The following is a 25853-nucleotide window of genomic DNA, read 5'->3' as shown; positions in this document are numbered from 1 at the left end:
TATTCAACTGACTATCTCTCTCTCTATCTCTCTCTCACACACACGCACACACACACATTCACATAATTTAAAATTCTTAACGACATAATACCTTTTTTAAAGGGACTTCATCACACAAAAACATGCGCACACACTCATGCATTGTGGAAGAAATAGAGAAGAGAGAGAGAAAAAAAAAGGGGCAAGCAAAACAAAAGATAAAAAATGACATATAAAGAGTTAATTAAAACAAAGTATCATAATTTAGCTATTGTACAAATACCTTCTTCTTCCCTAGTGCTATTAGGGCATGGAATGGGTTTCTTGAGCTAGCCAGGAAAACCAGTGACTTGGCAGAATTTAACTCATTGGTTAATATGCATAACTGACGCGTAGGACGTAATCATCTTCTTTCTTGAAGTAACGTCTGTATTATATAAGATAAGATAAGAAGATGGAGTCACACATTCTGATCCTTCGTTTTAGGCTACCGGTACTAGTAAAATCCAGCAACAAAACAAAGGGAGGAATAGTAGTGTTTCCGAAGATCGTTGTTTAAATGAATGTGACTCACCTGTGTTGGAGCACTTTTGGCATTTCTATTATCTGCTTTTTATTAATTTTAGTGCTTAAAACTAGGCCCTGTATTGATGTGACAAATTCTTCTGTTTCATGGCTGAGATGAGCCATGCCAAGGAAGCAGCTTTGTCAATCTTGTGACTGTGTAACAGAGCTGAGACTTTTCTGTGGATTGCTTTCCATTTCCAATGGCAAATCTCATTCTCTTCGTCCTTTAAATCAATATTAACAACCATTTTGTTTCAGGCCCAGGTTATTATTATTAATTATTATAGTTTCCAACATTAAAAGGCTTGGTTAAGAAAAAAAAAGAGATCACTAATACTAGCTGTTATTTTTTCTTTACTGTTAGATACTCGAAGCATGGAGGGGTCCAATTTGCATTTATCCAGCGCCCCCTCCCTCTTGATCCTCGCCACAGGATTTGCTTTGACCATCTCTCCCCCCCCCCAACCCAGTCACCTCCCCTAAAACACTGAAACTGCGTTGAGTCCATCCCTAACTTGTTGACCGATCATGTCTTTGAGACACTGGGCTGTTTACACACAGGGACAAGCGGATTGCTGGACCCTTGACGTAAACCAAGCCCGTAGGACAACGTACAGATTCAGATCTACCACGGAATGTTCTCCATTTGTTTTATCACTTCCTGGTCCATTCATCTAATAAACTAAATTCAATTTAAAAAAAAAAAAATCAATTTTAGGCCAAAATAATTTTTTTTTAAATTAAATTTAATCGGGCTTGAAAATATGATTTCTTAATTTGAACCAATCCAAATAGTTAGTAGAGCTATGCGTGTAAGAGTCACAAAAGTGTGTGAAGTGTTTGCCCATTTTTGGATTACTACAGCTTGTCAAATCTTCCAAGACGATTACAGTAGCATATTTCCGGCTATGAATTGTTTGTGAAGCTTTTACCACTTGGAGTGAAACTATTCTCAACCGAGTTTGTGCACCAACGTAACACAGGGGTTATAAAAAATAGTAGTAAGAGTTAATCGTCAATTACTTGTTTTGGTAGTAAAATTCTGTTACTGTGTGACATGATGTCTGGATATATAAGACTCTATTTTTGTGTTCTTTTAAAAGTATCAATATTGGTAAGACTTATACAAGGTAAGATTTGATTCAAAATATAAATTTATTTTATGCTAATTTTTATAACCAAAACTAAATTATATTCTAAAATTGTGAGAGCATCCTGTCTATCATAACATATAGATAGCTATACTACCACACACACGAGTACTAAGCGAAATTCTTAACTCTTTCTCTCCTAACTGACGATACCAGCGTTGATTCCACCAGAATGTGGTAAATAATTACGGAGAGAAAGAGTTAATCTATTTTAAGTAATATTTTTCGATCCCTACTATTATTTCATATTTGATAAATAAACAAAATAAATAAATACTTATTTTTCTAAATGAAATATTAACTGTATCAATTAGTTTGTATCAGTCGTGTAATTAAATTTTTAATAGATCTTGACTATTTTTTTACCAACTGTTTTGTTAAGCTCAAATTCATGCTTTCAGCTTTCTCAATACGCTATGATCCTATCACTTTGTCTGGACCAGTTGGAAAGGGGTAGGAGGAAAGAGCGCGGGGTATTAAGGTGATCGCTTTTTACATGTATTAAGAGAAAAAGGGAACCACATGAATTCGAACTTGTGGGCTAAAGCCTTCTCAGGCTTCTCAAGCCAACGCGGTAACCACTCTACTAGCGAAGAGACTACAAAGATTGAAGATTGTATAGTTATGTATTGTTTCTATTTCATGTTTGTGTTCACTAAGCCTCAATCTATTATGGGGACTAATACTGCTTACACCACTTCAGTCGAGTACAAATTGTTTCCCTTGTTTGAGAAACTAAACAAAATAATTTATTTTCAATATTTAATTAACTTTTTTTTTAAAAAATTGATTCTTGTGTTGTCAGGAAAAACAAATAATTGTGCAAAATTTCGAGATTGGTTGTGGGAGAAATAACGTGTACACAATTTTGGGCCCGGCAGACAAAGTGATTTGATATCAGCTTTGTAAAAATTTCAGAAACATTATCATTTTAAATTAGGACCTACATTACTTTTTGTTCGTAAGGTCAGATAACTTAAGGGGTTGGTCTTTGAAATAATTAGGATTAACGTTGGCATCGTTTTGTGGGCCGTCAATAGTAACCAGAGACATGCAAACAAGGCCGGATTTAGGGGAGCGTAGGCGGGGCTACTGCCTCTCTGAATTCACAGAGATGGGCCCCCACAAGAGATAGAAATACAAAAAAGATCGCAAATTTCAAGTCGTTAACGCAATAATTTAGTTTTTAATAAATTGTATTTGATTGTAACCAATTATTTCATTCTTGAAATAATTTCACTCATTGGCAATACATGTTTGAATGACTTGACCGAATAAAAAGATTTATTTTATTCGAAAAATAATTAGAGGATTCCTACAGACCCTCCAAATCCGACCACATGAGATTTAGCCTTCATTTTCAGCCCGAGTTATGCTGTTTGTGATCAAGGATCACATTGCATATAAACTAAATACACTAGAGCATTAAGTTTCAAGAATAGAGATAATTTCACAGCATTTGTTTTTCCGTCTTGGTATAATGCTTAATCTTTAGCCATGTGATGGATTTTAATACTAATGACTTTGTCCATTACATCTACGTTCAAACATATTCACAGGACAAATCCAACAGCCAGTAAGCAGCCTCCAATCTTTCAGGCGCGTGTGTTACTTTACAAACTGGTCATGTGACCTGCTGGTCAAGGAGGCTCACTTCTGCTTGCGTCACATCGACACCCGCCTCTGCACACACATCGTGTACGCCTTTGCTGGGATCAACGTGACGTCACTTTCTCTGTTCCCGACTCGAATAGATGACGAAACAAGGGGAGAGATCAAGGTTATTTTTTATTTGTGTATCTAACATGTTACATGATTTAAAATGTAAACAAATTCTTTATTCAGAATTATAAGTTAAATTTTTTATTCTAAACAAGGTCAAGGACGCTGTGTGAAAAGATCGCTGATGCCAACTAAATACAAATTAATATTTTGCTTTAAGCGAAAGTGCTTATAAATTAGATTCTATAATGTTGAAAAGTGATGGAGTCAACGTTTGTATCGTCGATTAGGAAAGAAAGAGTTAAAAGTAGTTTATTGTACCTGACATTAGTTGGGGAAAGTAAAGGTTGTTGGTCGTTGTGCTGGCCATATGACACCCTCGTTAACCGTGGGCCAGAGAAAAAAGATGACCTTTACATCATCTGCCCTATAGATCGCAAGGTCTGAAAGGAGAACTTTATGTGCGCTACGATCCAATATCTTTTGTGGACCATTGGCGGAAGGGGTTTCCGTGCTGCGTTTAGGCGTACAGCAAACACAAATCTGATCGAGTCGAGATTTGAACTCGAGCCCCATGGTTGGTTAGTCAAACGGCTTTGGGCTCTCAGCCACATATCCTCCTATATACACGTACGTAGTTCCATGCATAAGAAAAATGTATCCATCTTTTTTTTTGTCCACTGTGCTTTGAACAGCTAAAATGCTCTTTCAAAGTTATTACTAAATACCGAAATTTGGAGTGAAATAAAACGTCACAAATCGCGAGGAATGTTACATAATAGAAATTTGTTTCTAAATAGGTAGGACTGAAACCATGAGTTATCACCGATGCAAGCTTCTTTAGCTCTCTCCTGTAATGCACACAAAAAAAAATATCGAATGCTTAATTGTACGCTAAGCCTATTTTTTCAATAAGTTGCTTCTTTGCTATTTAATTTGTATTTATTAGTGTAGCCCATGGGTAGACGATGAATTACATTCATCCCTCCATTTTTATAATTCACAAAGACGAATGACAATTATTTTTTAAAAAACTTTTTCTACTGAAATGAAACATTCTTTATGATATTATCCAAACTAATAATAATAATAATAACAATAAGCCCTTGGCATTCCTAGGAACATTCTCGTTGTCTGTCAGATGACGGTACTGCTGCAGACCTGCCACATCACCAGAAAATTCCTCATTGGACACTGATAAAGGGACTACGATGAATTTTGTTTCTTTTTAACGAAACTCGACCCTGGCTGTGCCAGAGAATGAATACTCGTTCGTTTCTTACATGATCATAATAATAATGCAGACCTGCCACATCATAAGAAAATTTGTCAGTGGACACTGTTGAGGGGACTACAATGAATAAAAAAAACACTATTCTATTGAAACTAATTAATGTTGCACTTGTAGAAATGTTTGTACAATTTGAGATTTCCTATAGCCTCTAAGTCTATCTAGATGTAGAAATACAATACTTTTAATTAGACCAATCTAAATCCACTTTTGCAGCTTGCGTTGAGTTTTCGCTACATTATCGAAACTTAAAATTATTTTAAGGGCAGGAGACTATGGATGTACGCCGAATGGCAATTCATTTTGCTGCCGCAGTGTTATGCCAGGGCCGATATTGACAACCAGTTCGTTCCCGACTATAACAATAATTTATTTACAACCAACACACGTTGGAGAATTTTTAAAGTTCTTATTTTCATCCTAATGAAGGTTTTTTTCGTTCTACAGGAATGGTAAGAATTCTTTAGAATAACATGTGCGAAAACGAAACAGTCCTTTCCAGAGACCTTTATATATATATATATCATAGCGAATATATAGGTCTGTGTCCCTTTGCGTTAACGAAGAAAGGCCAACTACTAGATTTGACAAAATAGATTTCCTGTTGTTCTTTGATAGATAAATATATAATAAAATTGGTATATATGAGAGAAACCTGGGCAATTTTCGCATTTAAGGCTAGTGCCTACCGAACGGAGGGCACCGCCCTAAAAAACAGAACATGTCCTCCTTTTGCCGGACGTTTATTAAACCTATGTACACCAAAAAGCCCATTATTTGTGGTTTTGCCTGCATGTTCGCAAATCTCAAATAGGCTCAACATTTTATTTCCATTTCTTAAAGCATGAAAGGTCAAGGTAAATAAAGTCTCTACATAATGTTTGGTTTTCATTAAAAACAACAACTATTTATTTCTCCCTTCAAGGGTCGGTATGTCTTGTTTAATGAACTGAAGACGCACAACAAACGCCTCAAAACTTTACTCAGCGTGGGCGGCTCCTATCAGACGGAGATGTTTGTAAAAGTGGCCACCTCAGAATCTGCCCGGAGCCAGTTCGCCTACAACAGCGCCTTCTACGTCAGAAAGTGGGGATTCGATGGCCTGGATATAGATTGGGAATACCCACATGAGACTCACAAGGAAGCTTTAACATCACTTATTCAGGTAGGCCTACAGTCTTTTTGTTTTACTAATTTCATATTAAAATATTCTCCAGAGTTTTACACCGGCTTGTATATGTCTAACCTCATAGCCCAATGTAGATTCCCTGATTAACCCCCTCCTGACGCTTGGCCGCTTTAGCGCCGGACATATGTCTATACAAAAGTAACAATAATAATAATTTGAGACAATTTTGCCATTACATATCTTATCTTATATATTCCAGACCTTACTTTAAAAAGAAGATAATTAAGTCCTACGCATTTGATGTGTCAATCTAGTCATGCATGTTAATCAATGACTTAAAACATGTTATATCTTTGGATTTTTATTTTTTTTGGTCATTTCTTAATTAGTTTTTTTTTTAAAGTCTTCGGGGAAAAAAACCTACTACCTGAAATTAAACATCAGAAAAAAAAGCATGTGTGTGAGTAAAAAAAAATTGAAATGTTGCAATAATTCATTGCATTTATTTACTCTTCCCCTCACCCCCCCCCCTTACCTTAAACTTATTGTGTAGATATAGTGGTCATCTCTCTACTTTGATTACCTTTTAGGACTTGAAGTTAGCGTTCTTAGAGGAAGCAGAACTCACCGGAAGTCCCGAACTCTTGCTCTCATTGGCCGCGCCTGCAAGTGATGAGAAGGTGAAGGCTGGATACCAAGTGAATCAAATCAGTCAGTGAGTAGTTGCAATGGCAAGTTAACAAGCGTCTTTGCACAAGCCCAAATTTGGCATGATTTTAAGAAAGCGCTATCAAGCTTACTTGCATGTGTATAATACTCACTGTATATCCATTTATTTCAAGAGTTTCATTTCATTTAAATACGAAATTTAACACACAATAATAACACATACCAAGATACATAGTGATATATATGTATCCATACCTAGATACTCAGTGGTACAGATGTATTTTTTACCCATATACTAAGTGGTATAGATGTATTCTTTACCCATATACTAAGTGGTATAGATGTATTCTTTACCTAGATACTTAGTGGTATAGATGTATGCTTTACCTAGATACTTAGTGCTATAGATGTATTCTCTACCTAAATACTTAATGGTATAGATGTATTCTCTACCTAAATGCTTAGTGGTACAGATGTATTTCTTACCTAGATACTTAGTGATATAGATGTATTCTCTACGTAAATGCTTAGTGGTATTGATGTATTCTCTACCTAGATACTTAGTGGTATGGATGTATTCCTTACCTAAATACTTAGTGGTACAGATGTATTCCTCACCTACTTAGTGGTATAGATGTATTCTCTACCTAAATACTTAATGGTATAGATGTATTCTCTACCTAAATACTTAATGATATAGATGTATTCTCTACCTAAATGCTTAGTGGTACAGATGTATTCCTTACCTAGATACTAAGTGATATAGATGTATTCTCCACGTAAATGCTTAGTGGTATAGATGTATTCTCTACCTAGATACTTAGTGGTATGGATGTATTCCTTACCTAGATACTTAGTGCTATAGATGTATTCCTCACCTACTTAGTGGTATAGATGTATTCTCTACCTAAATACTTAATGGTATAGATGTATTCTCTACCTAAATACTTAATGATATAGATGTATTCTCTACCTAAATGCTTAGTGGTACAGATGTATTCCTTACCTAGATACTAAGTGATATAGATGTATTCTCCACGTAAATGCTTAGTGGTATAGATGTATTCTCTACCTAGATACTTAGTGGTATGGATGTATTCCTTACCTAGATACTTAGTGCTATAGATGTATTCCTCACCTACTTAGTGGTATAGATGTATTCTCTACCTAAATACTTAATGGTATAGATGTATTCTCTACCTAAATACTTAATGATATAGATGTATTCTCTACCTAAATACTTAGTGGTATGGATGTATTCCTTACCTAGATACTTAGTGATATAGATGTATGCTCTACCTAAGTACTTAGTTGTATAGATGTATTCTCTGCCTAAATACTTAATGGTATAGATGTATTCTCTACCTAAATACTTAGTGGTATAGATGTATTCTCTACCTAAATACTTAGTGGTATGGATGTATTCCTTACCTAGATACTTAGTGATATAGATGTATGCTCTACCTAAGTACTTAGTTGTATAGATGTATTCTCTGCCTAAATACTTAATGGTATAGATGTATTCTCTACCTAAATACTTAGTGGTACAGATATATTCCCTACCTAAATATTTAGTGGTACAGATGTATTCTCTACCTAAATACTTAGTGGTACAGATGTATTCTCTACCTAAATACTTAATGGTATAGATGTATTCTCTACCTAAATACTTAGTGGTATAGATGTATTCTCTACCTATATACTTGGTACAGATGTATTCCCTACCTAAATACTTAGTGGTACAGATATATTCTCTACCTAAATACTTAATGATCAGATGTATTCTCTACCTAGATACTTAGTGGTACAGATGTATTCTCTACCTAAATACTTAGTGGTACAGATGTATTCTCTACCTAAATACTTAGTGGTATAAATGTTTTCCCTTAGTTTCCTTATCTTCTTCTTCGTTCTCATGATCAAGTTTGAAAGGTATAACAATAATGGCAATATCTTCGAGTCCGAAGATTAAGAATGAGTGCAGAGTTTCACATGACTACCAAACCCAGCTGCGACCTGCATACTTTTCCTTATCCCGTGCAGGCAAAGCCGTTGTTCGACGGCGGTCTATATAAGTTTTCATCCTCTGCGCATGTCTTCAATGCGGGCTTTTCTTTGGGTCTCAAATCTGGTACCCGCGGACTTTATGAGAGCTAGCAAACTGTCTCTTTTAGAGGCAACCCGCTGTCAGCTACTTTCCTCTATGTCTGTGAGGGCCAAGGGGCGCCTGAGTTGAACTTTATAGCTCTTTCGGTGGCCACCTATGTTACGCCGTCGTATTGATTATCGAAGTTATGATAACCAGTTACATATTTAAGAAGAAATGCGTAGCATTTCCAGATTTGGCATTCCACTATACTTTCCTTCTATTAAAAATATTTTTTTCAGCCCATAATGTAAAAATCTATTTTTTAACGTTTTAAAAAAGGTAGAGTCGCGGTACTTCTTGAGGTGTCAGATAATACAGTGTTTTGATGGGTCAATTCTGTCACTGGATTCTTTAGATGAGGTGTCATGTCTCAAGATGTTCCTATGACGTGCCGGGGATTCTGTAGATATATTTCTAGATCTAAATATGTCTTAGAAATTCAAATACAAAACTTTAATTTGAAGTGGGCACCTATGTTACGAAAAAAAAAAGAGAATAAAAAGAAAACTAATGTAAAAAAAAAAGTATATTTATTTATTTATTTATTTATATCGCTAATCAAAAGATTTTAAAAAGTTAATTTTTTAAATGCAATTGTTAATAGTATTGTATGTATCTAATTTTGTACAATATAAACCATTAAAGGCAATACATATCAACAATACTGATGACAATCCGCTTTATACCACTCTGGAGTTTATAAAATGATAATAATAATTGACATCAAGCTGATTGCTTTGGATTGTTATAGTTATGGTCCTGATATCGAATCCTGCCAGCTTTGTATAAGAGACCTGAACTAGGATGCAATTTTTTTTTCTGAACCTCTGGGAAGTTTAAAACAAAGAAATACATTTTTTTTTCTTTTGCTGGTTTGTTAAATTAATGTATATTTTATATTTTTCAGACATCTTGATATGATCAATCTCATGGCGTATGATTTCTATGGCGCATGGGGGCGTATAACAGGCTTCAACAGTCCATTGTACCCGAGGGCGTCAGATACAAGGATATCTCACAAGCATTGTGTGGTAAGGTCATCCTTAATTTTTGTAAATGTATTTTTCTGATATAATTAAAGTATCAATTCATCTGTATCTGAATCATTCTTCCTTGGCCTTTTGGTAGCTATGATAGCCAAATCTACAAAGAAAATAAAAAGGTTTATTGGAAACAAATAATTACAAATTTAAAAGAAATCAATTCCTAACTTTTATTCAAATAACTTTGTGAAATAGCATTTATATTTTATTTGTCATTATTAAAAAAAGATGAAAAAAAATGCCTGGTATTGGGGTCGAACCCACAATATTCATGCAACTGTGCTTTCCAGATATACTTCTTTGTGCAAAATGTTAGCATGAAATACATTGTATATAATGAAATAAGAGAATTTGGAATCTGGATGGTCGAGTGGCTTGCTCGCCTGATATTATGTAGCAGTTAGGTGGAGTTGTCGAATCGAAGGGCAATAGTTCGTATCCTGGTCAGGACTGTCTCTTATTTCTCTATATTAAATTCACCACTTTCTGTTAATAGAAATTTTGTGCGTATCTTATCTTGTAAAATACAGACGTTACTTCAAAAAAGATGATTACGTCCTGTGGGTATCTCAAGGTGATCTAGTCATGCATGTTAATCAGTGATTTAAACTCTAACAAGTCGTTGGTTTTCCTGGCTGATTCATGCAATCCACTCCATGCTGTAATAGCACAAGGGAAGAAAAGCATTTGTAAAAATTTGTTCTAGCATTAGGAATGAATAATATCTTTGTGTCTTTCTGATTATTTTATTAGGCTTTGTTTTTGTATTTGAAGATTATGGTTCAGTGTTTTGCAGGCCTATTGCTGCCTTAATATCTACAGTATGCTTGTATCATTAATTATTTAAAAAAAAAAAGTGTAATAATGGTGCACTACAATGTCTTATACTTATTTTACAGGAATGGTCAGTTAATCTATGGCTTCACCTTGGTGCTCCTGCTCACAAAATCAACCTTGGGATAGCAGCGTACGGACAATCATTTACGCTGGACACGAAGCGAGGGGAAGTAACGAGATTAAACATTTCAGCCACGGCTGAGAAGAATTACCTCCCTGTGCTCGAGACAAACACCACGGAAGGGAACTCAGCTTTAAAGAATAACAACTCCGAGCTTCATTCTGCCAACATGACCAAGGTCGGTCTGGACACACGTCAGGTGTTTGGGGTCGGTGCTAAATCAACTGGTCCAGGGAGATCTGGGCGCTTGCGGCATTTCAATGGGCAACTTTCATACCCTGAGGCAAGCACTGTTTAGACACGTAACTATTTTAAAAGATTTGTAATAAGACAACTAAACATTTGTTTCTAGGGCTGCCTGGTCGTGTGGTATGTGCTACTGTGTGTTGTCACGAGGTTCCCATATCCCAACGTTCGTTGTTGTCATTTCCTGCCCAGCTTATGGAGGTTTGGGCTCCGACGTAATAATCTTTCTTTTTCTGGAAGAACGTCTGAGACTTACCAATAAGTGATAGAAAATATTCTTATTCCTATTATTTTTTACAAAAACTCTCTACATTTCATTAATTTTATGAATAACTAAAATAGATGTTTATCAAAGCGATAGTGTACATAGTAGAACTTTTTTACTTGAAAGCCAAACAGCTTTAAAAACATCATACGATGTAACATCCTCACAAAAACTCCTTAGGACACACGTGGTGTGAAAATGACTCCACTCTAGAGTACTGGATGAATCAGACTAAAAGATAGGGAAATGTTTTGGAGAATGGACTTTTAAAAGGCAACCTTCCTAATACATACATTTACCAAGTAAACAATTTATGCAAAACATACTTTACCATTATCAAGATTATATCTTTTTCCAGATGAAATATCAGCTTAAATGTTACACAGTCTATATAATGAACATGCTCTCGTTTACTATCTATGGGAAGTAAGTTTTACAATGTTTCGTGGGGTATCACTACACATTTTTTTCACGTTATAGTGCCCTCTATGGTCACTGCCGATCTACTGGTACTGGCAACGTATGAAAGTCGTTTCTTACTACATAACTAGATAGTCTTTAGATCGTTAACTATTGGATGCATTTAGGTTTCAATCCAGTTATTTATTAATAACGTCTTTGCATTTGAAGTGTTATCTAGATTTATCTAGAAAGGGGAGAAAAGTTGTCTCGGGAAAGATACATATTAAGTGTTATTCTTTGTTCACAGATCTGTGAGAACTCGCTGTTTCACAACGGTCGGATGTTCTGGGATGATGAGCAGCAGGTCCCTTACGTCACGTACGATGACCAATGGATAGGCTTTGATGACGTCAGAAGTGTGGCTGTCAAGGTACGGTATAATAATGCATTCATTTATCTCACCAGAGACTGATATCAAAACTGGCTTAGTTTTTTTTCTTGCACTATTAAAAAGTAGACCAAAATAGTCAACATCGCAAAATTTGTGAAGTTCATATCTTGAATACAAAGTTTCATTACATTTTTTAAAAAGTATTATAATGTAGAAATTACTGGTTGTTTTTATTTTTTATTTTACATGTCATAACTATTTATGTAAAAGTAAAGAAAAGTACCCCTTTCAGACTTTGCGATCTATATGACAGTTGATGTAAAGGTCATCTGTTTCTGTGCCCCACGGTTAACCAGGGTGTCATGCGGCCAACACATTTACACAACGACCAACCGCCTTCACTTTCACCAACTAATATCAGGTACCCATTATAGCTGGTTGGAGTCAGAGGTGCCCTAAAAATCCCGAAAGTAAGAATCTCAGTCTTCACCAAAAAAAAAAAAAAAACAGGTACCCATTAGAGCTGGCAAGTAAAAATCTCAGTCTTCACCAAAATTCAAACCGGGACTTCCTTTCTCCAACTTATGTCAGGTATCCATTAGAGCTGGGTGGACTTAGAGGCGCTCAAAGATCCAGGAATTAAAACTCCCAGTCTTCACCAAGATTCGAACCAGGGAACTCGGTTCGGAAGCCAGGGCTTTATAGCTCAGCCACTAGCCTCCCAACTATTTATGTAATCAGCTAAATTGTATACATGAATGTAATGGCTATTTATTGTTTTCTGAAATTTGACACACATGTCCAGGATCTTTGTGTAATGAGAAAATAACTTATACATTATTCCAACTAGGTCAAGTGGGCTGTCCGTCACAGGCTAGGCGGGATCATGTTCTGGTCTCTTGACCTCGATGACTTCACCGGTGAGTACTGCGGTGAAAGCCGTTACCCGTTACTAACGGCGATCCATGATACAGTGACCTGCTTAATGGACAGTACCGAAAGCAACACAACCTCCAACGGATCTCACGACAACTGCTCTGGACACTATTGGGCAGAGAGAAATGATTCTGGCCACACCAAGAGCCTTTACCAGCACCTCATGGCGCAGTCTCAAGACAACCAGGTGAACAGCGAACTGAAAAACGTCTCCTCAGTTTCCCAGTCCAGACCTCGCAAAGGAAATACAACGCGTCATGGCGGATCGAGCACTGGCAGCATCCTTCTGGACAAGCTAAGACCCAACTCCACATTACATCATGAAGCTAGCCCGACTCACAGAGCTAACACCACCCTGGGACCAAATAGTCATAACAAAGGTCACGCAGGTACAGTGGTACAGCCTGGAACAAAACGACAGCCTCCCGATGGTAATGGGTCTCACCATCGTAGAAAAAGCAGCAACGGGAACAATGGGAACACCGGGAACAAGGACATGGATTCCAGTGATATTCCCGGGAACGAAAAAACGTCAAAAGAGTTGGATTACTTTGCCGTTGTGGATTCTGTGGGCAATGAAGATCTGGACCACGCTAATGACTTCAACAACTACTATTACTACATCGCATTCAAAGCAGACGCAACCGTCCAGCCAGGGGCAACCACTTCCTCGACACATCAGCCAACCACATCGAAATCTACATCGACGTCAGCGACGACTAAACCAACCACCCAGCGCTCAATTACCAGCACCAAGAAGCACAGCCATAAAGAAAAATCGGGTATTCCCGCACATTTGCGCCGCAACCTTTCCAAGAATGGCGCTACGAACATTCAAAGTGCCTTTGTTCTTTTGTTGATATTTTTTTTCTTATGATAAGCAAATTAAAATGTTTCAAAAAGTTTTTGTTTAAAATCTAATATAGTGCCGGCAGTTATCCAATTTGTCTTTATGAGTCCCCTACATTACAGTGATGCCCAAAATATGGCCCGCGATGTGGTTTCATCCGGCCCGCCGAAACGTCGGTACAAAGTTTAGAAAATCCCTCCTTTTTAAAAAAAAAAAAATACGACAATTTATCTTAACCTAAGTTAGGGGTCTTACAGCCCTTACTTTATCTCTAATGGATTGGTACCATGACATTTAAAATTTGTAGAATTATGAAATGGGAGAGCCGAAGAAACTAAATGTGGACTCTGAATTTAGAATCTACCAGGAAAAATGAATCTTTACTTTTTTATGGAACATGCTAATAAACCAACTTATTTGTTTTGTAAAGTGTGGCTGTTATAGAGCACAACAACCATAAACGCATAACAAAACATTCTTAGTTTAAGCTGTAAATTACAGATTATTTAACTACGCACATAGTAAGGAAGTGATTCTCACAATCTATTTTAGGCACATTTATCCTCCCTTTGTTTGCATTTCGATTTATCAACTCCTGTTCAAGTTATTTAAGCAATAAAATGAAGTAACATATAAAAAAAAAGAAAATGGCAAACAATATTTAAAAATATGGAGTCGATCTAAGAAATCCTAAAGAAAATCGTAAGAAAATGAGGAAGACTTCAAGATATTCCACAAATAGACAGACAAATTCAACGATGCCAAGGACGCCATATTAAAAATATCACTTTTTGCCAAGTAAATTATAAAAAAAATTGTTTTTGCCAAGTAAATTATAAAAAAATTGTCATTGAATTTAAGTCTGAAGATTAAGGATAAGCGGAGTATTTCGCCTGATTACGAAGACATATGTAATGAATAACTAGAAGGTCAGGGCCAGGACTGGCTATATGGGTATTCGGGCAAATGCCCGGTGGGTCGGTACCAAAAGGGGCAGGTATGACCACAATAATCATCTTCTTTTTTTAAAAAAATCACGCCTGTATTTTATAAGATAAGGGCCGCATGGGTGTCACTAAGGCACGCATTAACTCTTTCTCTCCGTAATTATTTTCCACGTTCCGATGGAATTTTAAATTTGGCTCAATTGTTTTTCACTACCCTATTATGATTAAACTTAAAAAACTTTTTTGTATGTAATCAGAAAATGTTATATTAGGTTTAAAATTAAAGAAGAATGCATGCTATTTTTATATAAAACAAATTAAAGTTTATAAAGCTAAAAATTACTTTAATTTAATGGGGTCAAATCAACGTTGGTATCGTCAGTTAGGAGAGAAAGAGTTAAATTGTTAAAGGTGTTCTAGTATTCTCTTACAAAAGGTCCCTCTCTGAGCGACGTATTTATAGTCACTGTATGCATGTTTACAGTTATCGATACATTATCAAGCATATAAGATATTTTGTGGACAGGTAGACCTAGAACTGGATGTCCATCCTACGATATACAATTTATGGGCCGGATGAAATAGAAATGACCGGGCCGATTTTGATACTCTGTCCGTCCATGGTTGGGGGACAAAACTAATTTCATAAATGACAACTTATATTAAGACAAATCATTTGTGAGGATGACAATTAAGCAATTAATGACCGAATTCATTACAAGGTTTTCTTTATAATTGAATAATATACATACAGTCTATGGTATAATCTTTACATTAGCATTAAAAAAAAATTTCTCTAGCTATCTTTCAATTGTAATTACTCTTATTCTCTACATAAGGCTCATCTCCCCTTGGCTTTGTACAAATTCCATACATAAACAAAATTAATTAATTAATTAATTAATTACGACTAATTGGTTAACTAATAGGCTGATTTTTTGTTTTGTTTTATTGATTTATGTGTTGTCTTCGATCTTGAGCTTGTATGCAATATTTGATAATTGAATGAGTAGAAGTGGTCAATAATTAGATTGCGAAAAATCTAAACATACAAGAAACCGAAAGAAAATATTTACGAAACAAACTAGAAAGATAGTTAAATGCGTTTTTCTCAAAATGTATTTTTAGGTGCATGTTGTCCACAAGAATCTCAAAATCTTTAGTTCTGTATAAGCTAGACTAATAATTTTTCACATGTAGTTTATTGATAGTATATCATAGGTAATAGGCTGCAAAAATTTTCAATATGTATAATAATTTTCATAAAAAAAGAAAAATAATGATGTGACCTCAGATGAAAAATGGGGTCGGAAAAAAATAAAAATTTTAAAAATTCATAAAAATTAAACCAGTAATAATTTTCAAAACAAAATTAGCCAGTTACCTATGGGATTCAAATATCTATCAGGTGCAATCAAGAAATAAAAAAAAATTTGAGTACTTTAGAATATTTTAAGAATTTTGTAAACATTGTTTATTTTCAAGATGGCCGCCATTTCCATAGCAACCCAAAAGGCTACACTCATAAAATGTGTATGGTTACTCATGTCTCTATATGTTCTATCAAGTCATGCATAAAGCTTTTCTATTTATCTGTAAATTACAAAAATTGAAATTTCATTGTGCATCCCCCTTGATATAAGCGTGTTAAACAAATATAGAGAGATGATTTTAAAGTATACAACAGAAAATGGACGATAGAATGGTGAATTACTTTCTCAAGTGACAATACTTGTTCTTGTATCATTTTCCTGAAATGTCGCCTTAATAACCTTTACCTTTTACCTTTACCTATCCCTTAGTCTGTTGGACCGTTGGGGCACCAGGCAAGATTTGTCGACCGTCTTTCTCCATTCCTCCCTTTTTTTTTTGCCTTGTTTAGAACCTCTCTCAGTGGCAGGCCTGTCCATTCTTTAATGTTGTCCTCCCATCGCTTTTTCTGTCTGCCTCTTCTTCTTTCCCTGGCACTGTTCCCTGAAGGAAGGTCTTTGCAAGCCCCGTAGATCTTGTAATGTGGCCAAAGGTTTTAAGCTTTCGTCTTTTCACAATAGTTTCATAGCCTTAACCTTACAACCTTTAATACCCGATTATGTATATCTCCTTTGCCAAAACTAAAATGATTATAGATATAGACTATATTATGGACTCAGAAAGAACATTAAGAAACTGGAACAGACACAAAATAGAGCAGTGAGATTCATAACAAACGAATATTCACGTTTGACTAGAGTAACACCTTTAGTTAAATCACTAAATTTTAGAAAGCCTTCAGGACAGAAGACGCAAAAGTAAAGTAGCAATTATACATAAAACACTGAACCATAATCTTCAAATACAAAAACAAAATTTGATAAAATACTCTGAAAGACACAAAGATAAATACACATTCCTCATCCCATATGCTAGGACAAATTTGTACAAATACTCCTTCCCTAGTGCTATTAGAGCATGGAATGGGTTGCCTGAGCTAGCCAGGAAAACGGTGACTTGGCAGAATTTAACTCACTGGTTAATATGCATGACGCGTAGGACGTAATCATCTTTTTTTGAAGTAACGTCTGTATTATATAAGATAAGAAGATAGAAGCTTTTCCTTCGAAAGAAATTAATTAAAAATAAAAGCGTTTTAGAACAATTTAAAACCTATAGCATATATCTCTCGCTCTCGTTTGCCCCTTGTTAAGTACCAGTCTCTCTCTTTTCCCCTTTATTTTTCTTTTCTTTCTCTTTCTGTCTCTCACACTCGTTCTATTCCTCTCTCTCTCTCTCTCTCTCTCTGTGTCTATCTCTCTCTCTCTCTCTGTCTCTCTCTCTTCTCATTCGTTTTTTTTAATCTTCTACTCTTCCGATCTCTCTCACACTCACTCGTTCTTTCTATTCCCTCTTTCTTTCTCTCGTTCTCTCTCCCTCCCTCTCAAGCAAATATACAAGGCGTTACGCTCCTGTCGCCTAATAACTGTATTATACCGTAAACTGGAAAGTGGTTTCTCTTTACAACTGCAGCAATGTCTCTCTATTAGAGAGCTACATAACAAGGGGACATAACCATACCGCTGCCCCGCGGCGCTTCCGGCCGTGTATCCTGTTTGTGTGAAGAAAAAAAAACTGTATTGTTGATTAGTGTGTGTAAGTAAGTTCTAGTAGGTCATGGTGTCTCTGTACAGAATGTGGGTAAGTGATTCGTTTATTATACTTTATGCATTGTCGGATGTTTTATATAACATAAAAGACTAATTATAGATCTTAAAAGAGATTGGGAGATAGGCTAACGAATCCCTACACAGACTAGACATTTTTAATTGAGATTTGACTTGTGATGAGTTGGGTTTTGGTTGTACTTAGGAGAGAGGGTCGCGAGGTCACGGTTGAACGACCAAAGGGGACACGGAAACCTCCGTGATACCTCCTTCCTAAGTTCCCACACATGTCCTCAAAAGATGACTCGAGCGCTCTGATCATTCTATAGCAACCAAGATACGCTATACAAAAAAACCACGTGAAACAAAATATGCAGAGAAAGAGAAATGGAAAAAGATTAAAACATAAACACAACAATATTTTTTATCTTGTCAACACCTGAGTCACATTCCATTCATTCCTCTTCCCCATGTGGAGTACTTAACAATGGTAAGAACTTTGTTCAGAAAAGAGTGCGACATTTCTCTTCCGACTGACAGACAGAAAATAAAGTTAGCCGATATTAAGACTGCGATTTGCAGTTATCAGCAGTTTAATGCTTTTATAATAGTATAGTCGACCGGCGGCGTATCATACGCCGCTATTTTGATGGGCCGACCTTAGGCCACCGCAACTTATGCGACCTCAGTGGGCCGCACACTTTTATAGGACCCGCGCTGTTTGTTGGTGTATAAATTATTAAATTAAACCATTATAACAGATTTTCCTCGGCCTCCTGTCGATTTACCAGGAGCTCCTGGAAATCTCCTGAAATTGCAAAATATACGAAAAAGTACTCGAAATATCCGGAAATTATCAAAATCTTTAGAAAACTCATACGAATCTCTTTAAATATAAAGTTTAAAAAATTTCATTTTGGGGTGTCATTCAATAAGGAAAATGCCAATCCTACGCGAGACAAAAAAACAACTGCATTATCCCGTAATTTTGGAATCTGGTGAAAGAAGCTTCTCGCGCCTCAAACTAATGAATTTCGAATTACTTAGTTCAACAATTCTCGTATATAGATTGAAACTTTTGTTCACTTTTGCTATTAAGGGTGATCTATGTAGGAAATAAAATTTCATGATACACTGTATGACTTCGCTACACGCAAGGCTCATTAAGTAATTCTGTACGTAGTAAAGAATGAATAAAATGCATAGACGAATTTATTTTCTAATTCAAACTATAAAATGTCACTTATTGTCCGCTTCCCTACCCAAACTTGGCCCCGCGAAATCGGTTTCGAATAGGGCCCCACAACGCTTAAGTCCGGCCTTGCTATTTAGTGTTTGTAAAATGTTTTACATGTTTCGGATGTTCCTTCAGAGTTGAAGATAGTTTACTTTTTAGTCCAAACCTCCCGCATGACGAAGGGGGATGGAAGCGGGCAGGGTTTGACAGTCCAGCGCGCAGCCATCCGTAGCGACGTGTGAATGTTCTCCCCCTCTTGTTATTTCGTGGGGTGACTATCCGCAAAAATAAGAGAGCGATCTTTCCTTTACTTCTCTCCCAAACTTTTGAAGTAAGAAGAGAATTATATAAATAGAAAGATTGTAGCCGTATCGGCGGAGCGATGGAGTTAATTTTGTTTATCACTGACACACGTAGCACATGCAAGTCACGTGCTTCACGACAGTCAACTGTGTCAATGGACAAAGGGCAGTACTAGTACACGCAAATATGACCCGTGTTATGGTCATGTGATCCAAAGCCTTCATGGACCAGAGACACGTGTACAGGACAGCGAGGAGACAGTGAATGTTAAGTCAGTCTGAGTGGAGTGAGTCCTAGAGTGAAGCAGTTCGAGTCCAGGACGAGATCAAGTTAGTAAATTATAAGAAAAAATAAAAATATTAATATATCATATATAGTTATAATGTCTGTCTGTCAGTCTGTCCGTGTAATGAAATGCCACGCTGCAAAAAAAAAGTTTTTAAACATGAATTCCAAATGAGAACTGAACGTTAACAATGGATTTTATAACTTAAAACTGATATTTCAAGTGTTTGGTCGCGTGTATGTAAGAGTGGGGAATTCCCAATGTTGCAATCTCACAAGGACAGCTTGGGCTAGTCATAAATCTTTGTCACATCTCTCAAGAGAGATGACGTACTTTATTTCCGTTTGGGGTTATTTCCGTTTGGGGTTATTTCCGTTTGGGGTACTTAAATTGCTATGATTTCTGCACAATGTAAAAATGGTGTAAAAAAACAAAAAACAATATATAAGACTGAATAGTCTGTTGTCTGTCTGTTGATATGTTGTCTTGTGTCTTCTCTTGTTCTAGGGTACACACAATTGTGTTTATATATCGCTGTAAACTATTTTCAAGATAAAAGCAGTCAATTAACCGGTCGAATTATTGATGTAACGAAAATTAAACAAAAATATTTCCAAAGAGAAAGTAGGTACAAGAAAAACATTATAAAAATACTTTAAAAAAACAAAGCTAATATTAGTAGTTATATCAATTAGTATTGTTATGACTTTGCCATGCGCACCGCCATCCAAGATAGTGCAGAAAGAAGGTGCGCACTATCAGTGACTAGACAAGTCGGATGTTGACATTAGAGAGAGGACGATTTCCGCCCAAGTAGAGAGCCAATATGGAGATGCTGTACTCAAGGCAGATGCCCCTTTGTGTTTGTCATGTCCCCATGTAAATAAACGTCTATGTCCTCGTTGAGTTGCCTCACTTCAGTTATTACATTGGTGTCAGAAGTGGGATTATAGGCGACTCAACGAGATGAGGTAGGATTCTAGCACAATGGCATCTTTGAAACAACTAGACCAGCTTTTAGTTAAAGAGCTAAGGCAGGAACTTCGTTACAGACGCCTGAAGCTTGGTGGTAGCAAGGAGGTGCTTACAGCTCGTCTCCGGCAAGCCCTAATTGATGAAGACGAAGATCCGGCGACCTACCTATTTGAAATTGAACCGGTGATTTATGAGCTTATTGGCAAGATAAATGGAGGTATTGATGCATTGTGTGAACAAATTAACAGTATGGGGAACAAGGTAGATAAAATGGTGTCTCAAGTGAAAGAAGGAGTATACTCGTTGGTAAAGGAGCAGTTGCCTGTAGACTCGTTGGTAAAGAAGTTGCGTGGTCAAGACTGTGGTTGCACAAACAGTGGTGACGGAGACGCTGGGGATTTGAGCGCCGTTTGTGTCTGTGTTGTGGGCAAGTCTTGTGGTTGTGACTTTCAAGACGAGAAACGTGACAATGATTGCTGTGATGATCTCAACGAGATGTACCAAATCGAAGGGAAAGAGACAAATGAAGAAACTGAAGACTGTTACGTGCCTGAAGCGTTTGTTCCTGTTGTACCTGTTACCAGTACCTTAACTGAAGTCTGTTATGTGCCTGAAGCGTTTGTTCCTGTTGTACCTGTTACCAGTACCTTAATGAGCTGGACAGATCAAGACAACGTTGGGTCTGCGTTCAAGCCTGTTGCTATGGACCTTAAAGACCTCTGCCTATCTGCCGGTGCTCACGAGGGAAATTCGAAGCTTGACAATTGCATCCAGAAGTTTAGCATGAACTGTACGTGCGGCGCATCACACATAGAATTTAGATGCCAAGAAAACCACCAACAAGGCATGTGTACTTCTACCATCATCATCGACATTGGCATAGATGAATGTCAATCAAACCACTCTAAATCTGAACTGTCAAGAGGAAGACATTTTCCACTTGAACCTGAAGAGACCTATCTTCTGGACGTGAGACTGTTGTCTGAGGATGACTGCGGTGCATTGGACTTTGTTTGCAACGTGGCTGCATTTGAACCTGCAGCTCCCTTGAGAGTCGTCTTTCGGGAAGGTCTGCTGAGACAGCGTGTCCGATCAACGGCTGTGCTGAAGAAAGCAGTGCTCGACACTATCTCTTTGTGTGTCAAACGGCCACGTCATCGTCGCAACCACAGCCTGGTCAACTGGAGAAAGAGAAAGCGGCACTGGAGGAAAACAATGCGGATGGCTTTGTGGGCAACAGGCACCCTAACGTCTGTGGTTCCCACCGATCGACCTCCACCTGAACTGTCAAAGCTCCACTGCACTGTTTCTTTTCGGGACGAAAAGTGCTAAGACGGGGGCAATGTTATGACTTTGCCATGCGCACCGCCATCCAAGATAGTGCAGAAAGAAGGTGCGCACTATCAGTGACTAAACAAGTCGGATGTTGACATCAGAGAGAGGACGATTTCCGCCCAAGTAGAGAGCCAATATGGAGATGCTGTACTCAAGGCAGATGCCCCTTTGTGTTTGTCATGTCTCCATGTAAATAAACGTCTATGTCCTCGTTAAGTTGCCTCACTTCAGTTATTACAGTATGGATCAGTCATGTAATTAAATTTGTAATAGTTCTAGACTAACTAAAAAGAATCTTTGCGTATGCAAACATTTTTACCAATTGTTTTTATTTAGTACAATTTCCTGCCTTTATCTTTCTTAATACGCTGTGATGTTATCACTTATATGAACGATTAGTTGGAAGGGGGTTGGGGGAAGAAAGAAGGGGGTATCTGCGTGATCACTTTTTTAACAACCTGAATTCGAACTCCTTGGCCTCCTCAAGCCAATAGACAAACCACTCTGCCAGCGAATCGCTTATGAAAATAAAAGGTTTTATAGTAATCTATTGTTAATGTTAGCTTCAAAATTTACAGCGCAGACCTACAAAGTACACTTATAACGCCACATCAGTCAAGTACAATTTCTTTTCCTTGTTCGAGATACCAAAAAAAAAAATTAATTATCAATAGATAATTAATTACTTTTACTGATTCTTGTGTTGTCAGGTAAAAGAAATAATTGTGCACAATTTCAGCTTGTTCCGAGATTTGGGTGTTGGAGAAATAACGTGTACATTTTGTCCAGACAGAGTTGATATAAACTTTGTAAAAAGAGAACAAATAGTTTTAAAGAAAGAGTAGATAAAAAAGAGAGAAAAATACTTATAAAGAGGGAGTATGTGAAAGGCAAAGAGGATAATAAATTGTATAAAGTATATTAAGATTAAAGAGGAAATTTTAATGTCAGTAAATGATTAAAAATGCTTTGCGATCAATGGGGCAGATGGTGAAAAGGTCATCTGTTTCTCTGGCCCACAGTTAACAAGGGTTTTATGTGGCAAGCACAACGACCAACCGCCTTTACTTTTCCCAACTAAATGTCTGGTGCCCATTAGAATAGGATTTGACTCAGGGCAGGGGAGGCTGAAGTTCGCGAAATTTAAAATCCCAGTTTTTACCAGGATTCAATCCTCTGTTTGGAAGTCAAGCGCTTTATTATTCAGCTACCCCCCCCCCAGTATATGATAAAAGAAAAGAAAAAAAAATGTTTGTAAAGAAAAAGTATATGAACAAACAAAGAAGAGAAAAGTAGTCTTAAATGGAAATAGAATAAAAAAACACACACAAAGACTATCTCGAAAATTAACTTTTTAGTCATTCTCCTAAGCATATCGCTTTATTTATTGCAATGTAACTGAGGCCGTTACGCCTCGCCAGCCATCTCACTCAGTGCCGGATGTAAGTTAAGTTTCCCTTTCAGAGCATGTGATCTATAGGGCAGATGATGGTAAAGATCATACGTTTCTGTGCCCCACGGTTAATGTACAGGTCGTGGGACGAGAACAACGACCAACAGCCTTCACTTTTCCCAAACTAATGTCAGGTACCCATTAGAGCTTGCTGGACTCAGGGGCGCCCTAAAGATCCCAAAATTAAAAAATCCCAGTCTGTACCAGGATTCGAACCGGGGACCTAGTTTTGGAAGCCAAGCGCTTTACAATCGGCCACCGCGCCTCCAGGGCCGGATTTACCACAGTGCAAGACTCAAAGGGGGCTCCATTTTTTTAAATAAATTATGGAAATATTTAACAAATCTTAACCTTCCCCATCACCTATTCCTTATTCTGCTGCAGCGTTGGGGCACCGCACAGGATCTGTTGACCATCTTTCTCCATTTATCTCTGTCTTTGGCCTTAAAAATAATCTCTTTCAAAGACAGGCCCGTCCATTCGTTTATTTTGTCTGCCCATCTCTTTCTTTGTCTGCATCTTCTTTTTTTCTCGGTACCTTTCCCTGAAGGAAGTTTTTTGCGCGCCCTGAGTACCTTGTGATATGGATTTAGTTTTATCTTGCTTTTTTTTTATTTGACAGTAGTTAGCAGATCAAATGTGATATGCTTTTCTATTTATTTATATTATTAAGGGCATGATGAGGGTAGAAGCCTCCACAAAAGTCTGGCCCATGGCTTCCACTGTCACAAACCGCTGTGTGCCAACACCCGTTTGTGTGTGCGTAGCAGAACAAGGACAGTCCACTACGGGCCTGGCTATGTAATGCTGACCCAACTGACCCCTTACCCGCCATCATGGCCCTAGTTATTTTAGAATGTTCTATTTTTTTTAATTATTATTTCTATTTCTATTCTGATTTAATTATTTGTGTTTCTAATCCATTTTATTTAATTACATTAGACTTAGTTTATTATTGGGAAAGGAAATAAGCACCTGTATATTTTTCCCCTTTTATTTTACTGTCACGTGACCAGATGACCTGGTCTTGAACTAGGCAGGGTCACCTGGGTATTGTGGGGACAAAGAGGCAGTGAGCGTGGGTTTCTTGAGATCGGAGGGTCGCATATCCCGCTTCTTGTTGTTTTTAACATTTCAACTACACTTCGATTTTGAGGAATACTATCTTTAGACTCTACCTTTACAGTCATTTAGTTTTTTTTAGTTTGTTGATCAGTTTTCATTCATGTCACCACTCACCATATATTCGTGGATGATTCTATCTATTAATACATTTCTACGTTGCTTGTATATAACTATGGCAACAATATTCAGTGTTGTATGTGAGTTGTATACACAACACCAATACCAGTTAAATCGCGACAGGGCTAAAGCGACGAATTATACAGTTCCAGCGTCAACAGTCGGGCCTCCAGAATCGCCCTAGACAACGACCAGTTGAAGCAGGCGCCAACACACTGCTACCGTCTTGTGACATCCACTTACTAAAATCCGGCACTGATCCCACCAGACATACTTACTACCTACATATCAACGGTTTCGTAACACAGAGACCACCGTTCCGTTGTACTAGTCACCTTTGATGCCCTGGGGCTTGGTACAAATGAATTTTAAATTGCTTCATTTCACGGTTCCCTAGTTTTTGTATTTCACAACTCAACAACAGCAGTCACAACAAGACATATTAGTTGTTTATGAATATTTAATGATAACGAATTTAATTATTTGTTTCGTTGTTACCTATATGCACTCGAGACTTCATTTCGAATGTAGTTCATTTTCTGTGTCCCCTTAGATTTCATTTGGTAACCGCTGCTCCAATTCAACCTTGACATTTTGACGTGTGACAGTAGGTTAAAATTAGAAGGTAATTTACTCCAACAGATAGTACAATTTATACATTTGACCTGTTACACATATTTTGTCCTGGTTCTGACCCCCCAAAAAAGTGTTGTTTTTTTTCGCTTTTGATTTAACACTCATCAAAATGTATTTTGTACGTTAAAGGATGTTATATTTCTGGTCTCGTTTCTTTCAGCGCATCTACAAATTCCGGCTCACAAAACAACACCCACGCATTTCTGTAGGCAAAAAAACAACAAAAAGAAACTTGTTGTAGGCAATCATTTAATATACATGAATTATACAATATACTATGTAGCAGGGTACCAGGTAGGTGGGTGAGTGGGTCGGCGCGGTTTTCGGGGGGGGGGAGGTATTTGTGGGTACAAACTTATCCTTTTATTTCATTTAACATTCATTAGTAATTAAGAGCAAAATAATTGATCTAGAAGGTGTATCCAGGAAGAATTGTCTTTTTTTTTTTTTTAAGTATTTATATATATATATATATATTTCTAGTTACAAATGTAGCTTAGTATAAAGATAAAGATTTATTTTTTTCTGGGAAAAATGTATGTTGATTAAAAATA

General features: G+C 37.0%; 2 protein-coding genes across 4 annotated transcripts in view; both read left to right on the top strand.

The window, feature by feature from the left end:
- Positions 1–1139: 1139 nt before the first annotated feature.
- LOC106072997 (putative chitinase 1) lies at positions 1140–14670 on the top strand. The gene is made up of 8 exons (XM_056013409.1): positions 1140–1676; positions 3257–3477; positions 5636–5875; positions 6430–6554; positions 9565–9688; positions 10600–10941; positions 11879–12001; positions 12813–14670. The coding sequence occupies exons 1-8, from the start codon at positions 1604–1606 to the stop codon at positions 13773–13775; spliced, it is 2211 nt and encodes a 736-aa protein (XP_055869384.1). The 5' UTR covers positions 1140–1603; the 3' UTR covers positions 13776–14670.
- A 3042-nt stretch (positions 14671–17712) lies between these two features.
- The window catches only part of LOC106073017 (uncharacterized), a 61399-nt gene continuing 53258 nt past the window's right edge, over positions 17713–25853 (top strand). For 2 of the 3 annotated variants that reach the window (XM_056013394.1, XM_056013391.1), the window contains exon 1: positions 17713–17866. The gene's annotated coding sequence lies outside the window, so the exon portion shown is untranslated. Of the gene's footprint in view, positions 17867–19684; positions 19702–25853 lie in introns of those variants that run through there. The other variant, XM_056013393.1, reaches the window with a different exon arrangement.

Source organism: Biomphalaria glabrata, chromosome 16 (genome assembly GCF_947242115.1).
Source record: "Biomphalaria glabrata chromosome 16, xgBioGlab47.1, whole genome shotgun sequence".
NCBI lineage: Eukaryota > Metazoa > Mollusca > Gastropoda > Planorbidae > Biomphalaria > Biomphalaria glabrata.
Note: the sequence above shows the minus strand (reverse complement) of the source record. Positions and strands in the feature narration are given on the sequence as shown.

Bases quoted from the DNA above. Each gene is read 5' to 3' on its own strand.
- LOC106072997 (XM_056013409.1), top strand. From the start codon at position 1,604: ATGATGTCTGGATATATAAGACTCTATTTTTGTGTTCTTTTAAAAGTA. The intron at 3,478-5,635 runs GTTATTTTTTAT...TCTCCCTTCAAG, and splicing joins AAACAAGGGGAGAGATCAAG to GGTCGGTATGTCTTGTTTAA. The intron at 6,555-9,564 runs GTGAGTAGTTGC...TATATTTTTCAG, and splicing joins CAAGTGAATCAAATCAGTCA to ACATCTTGATATGATCAATC.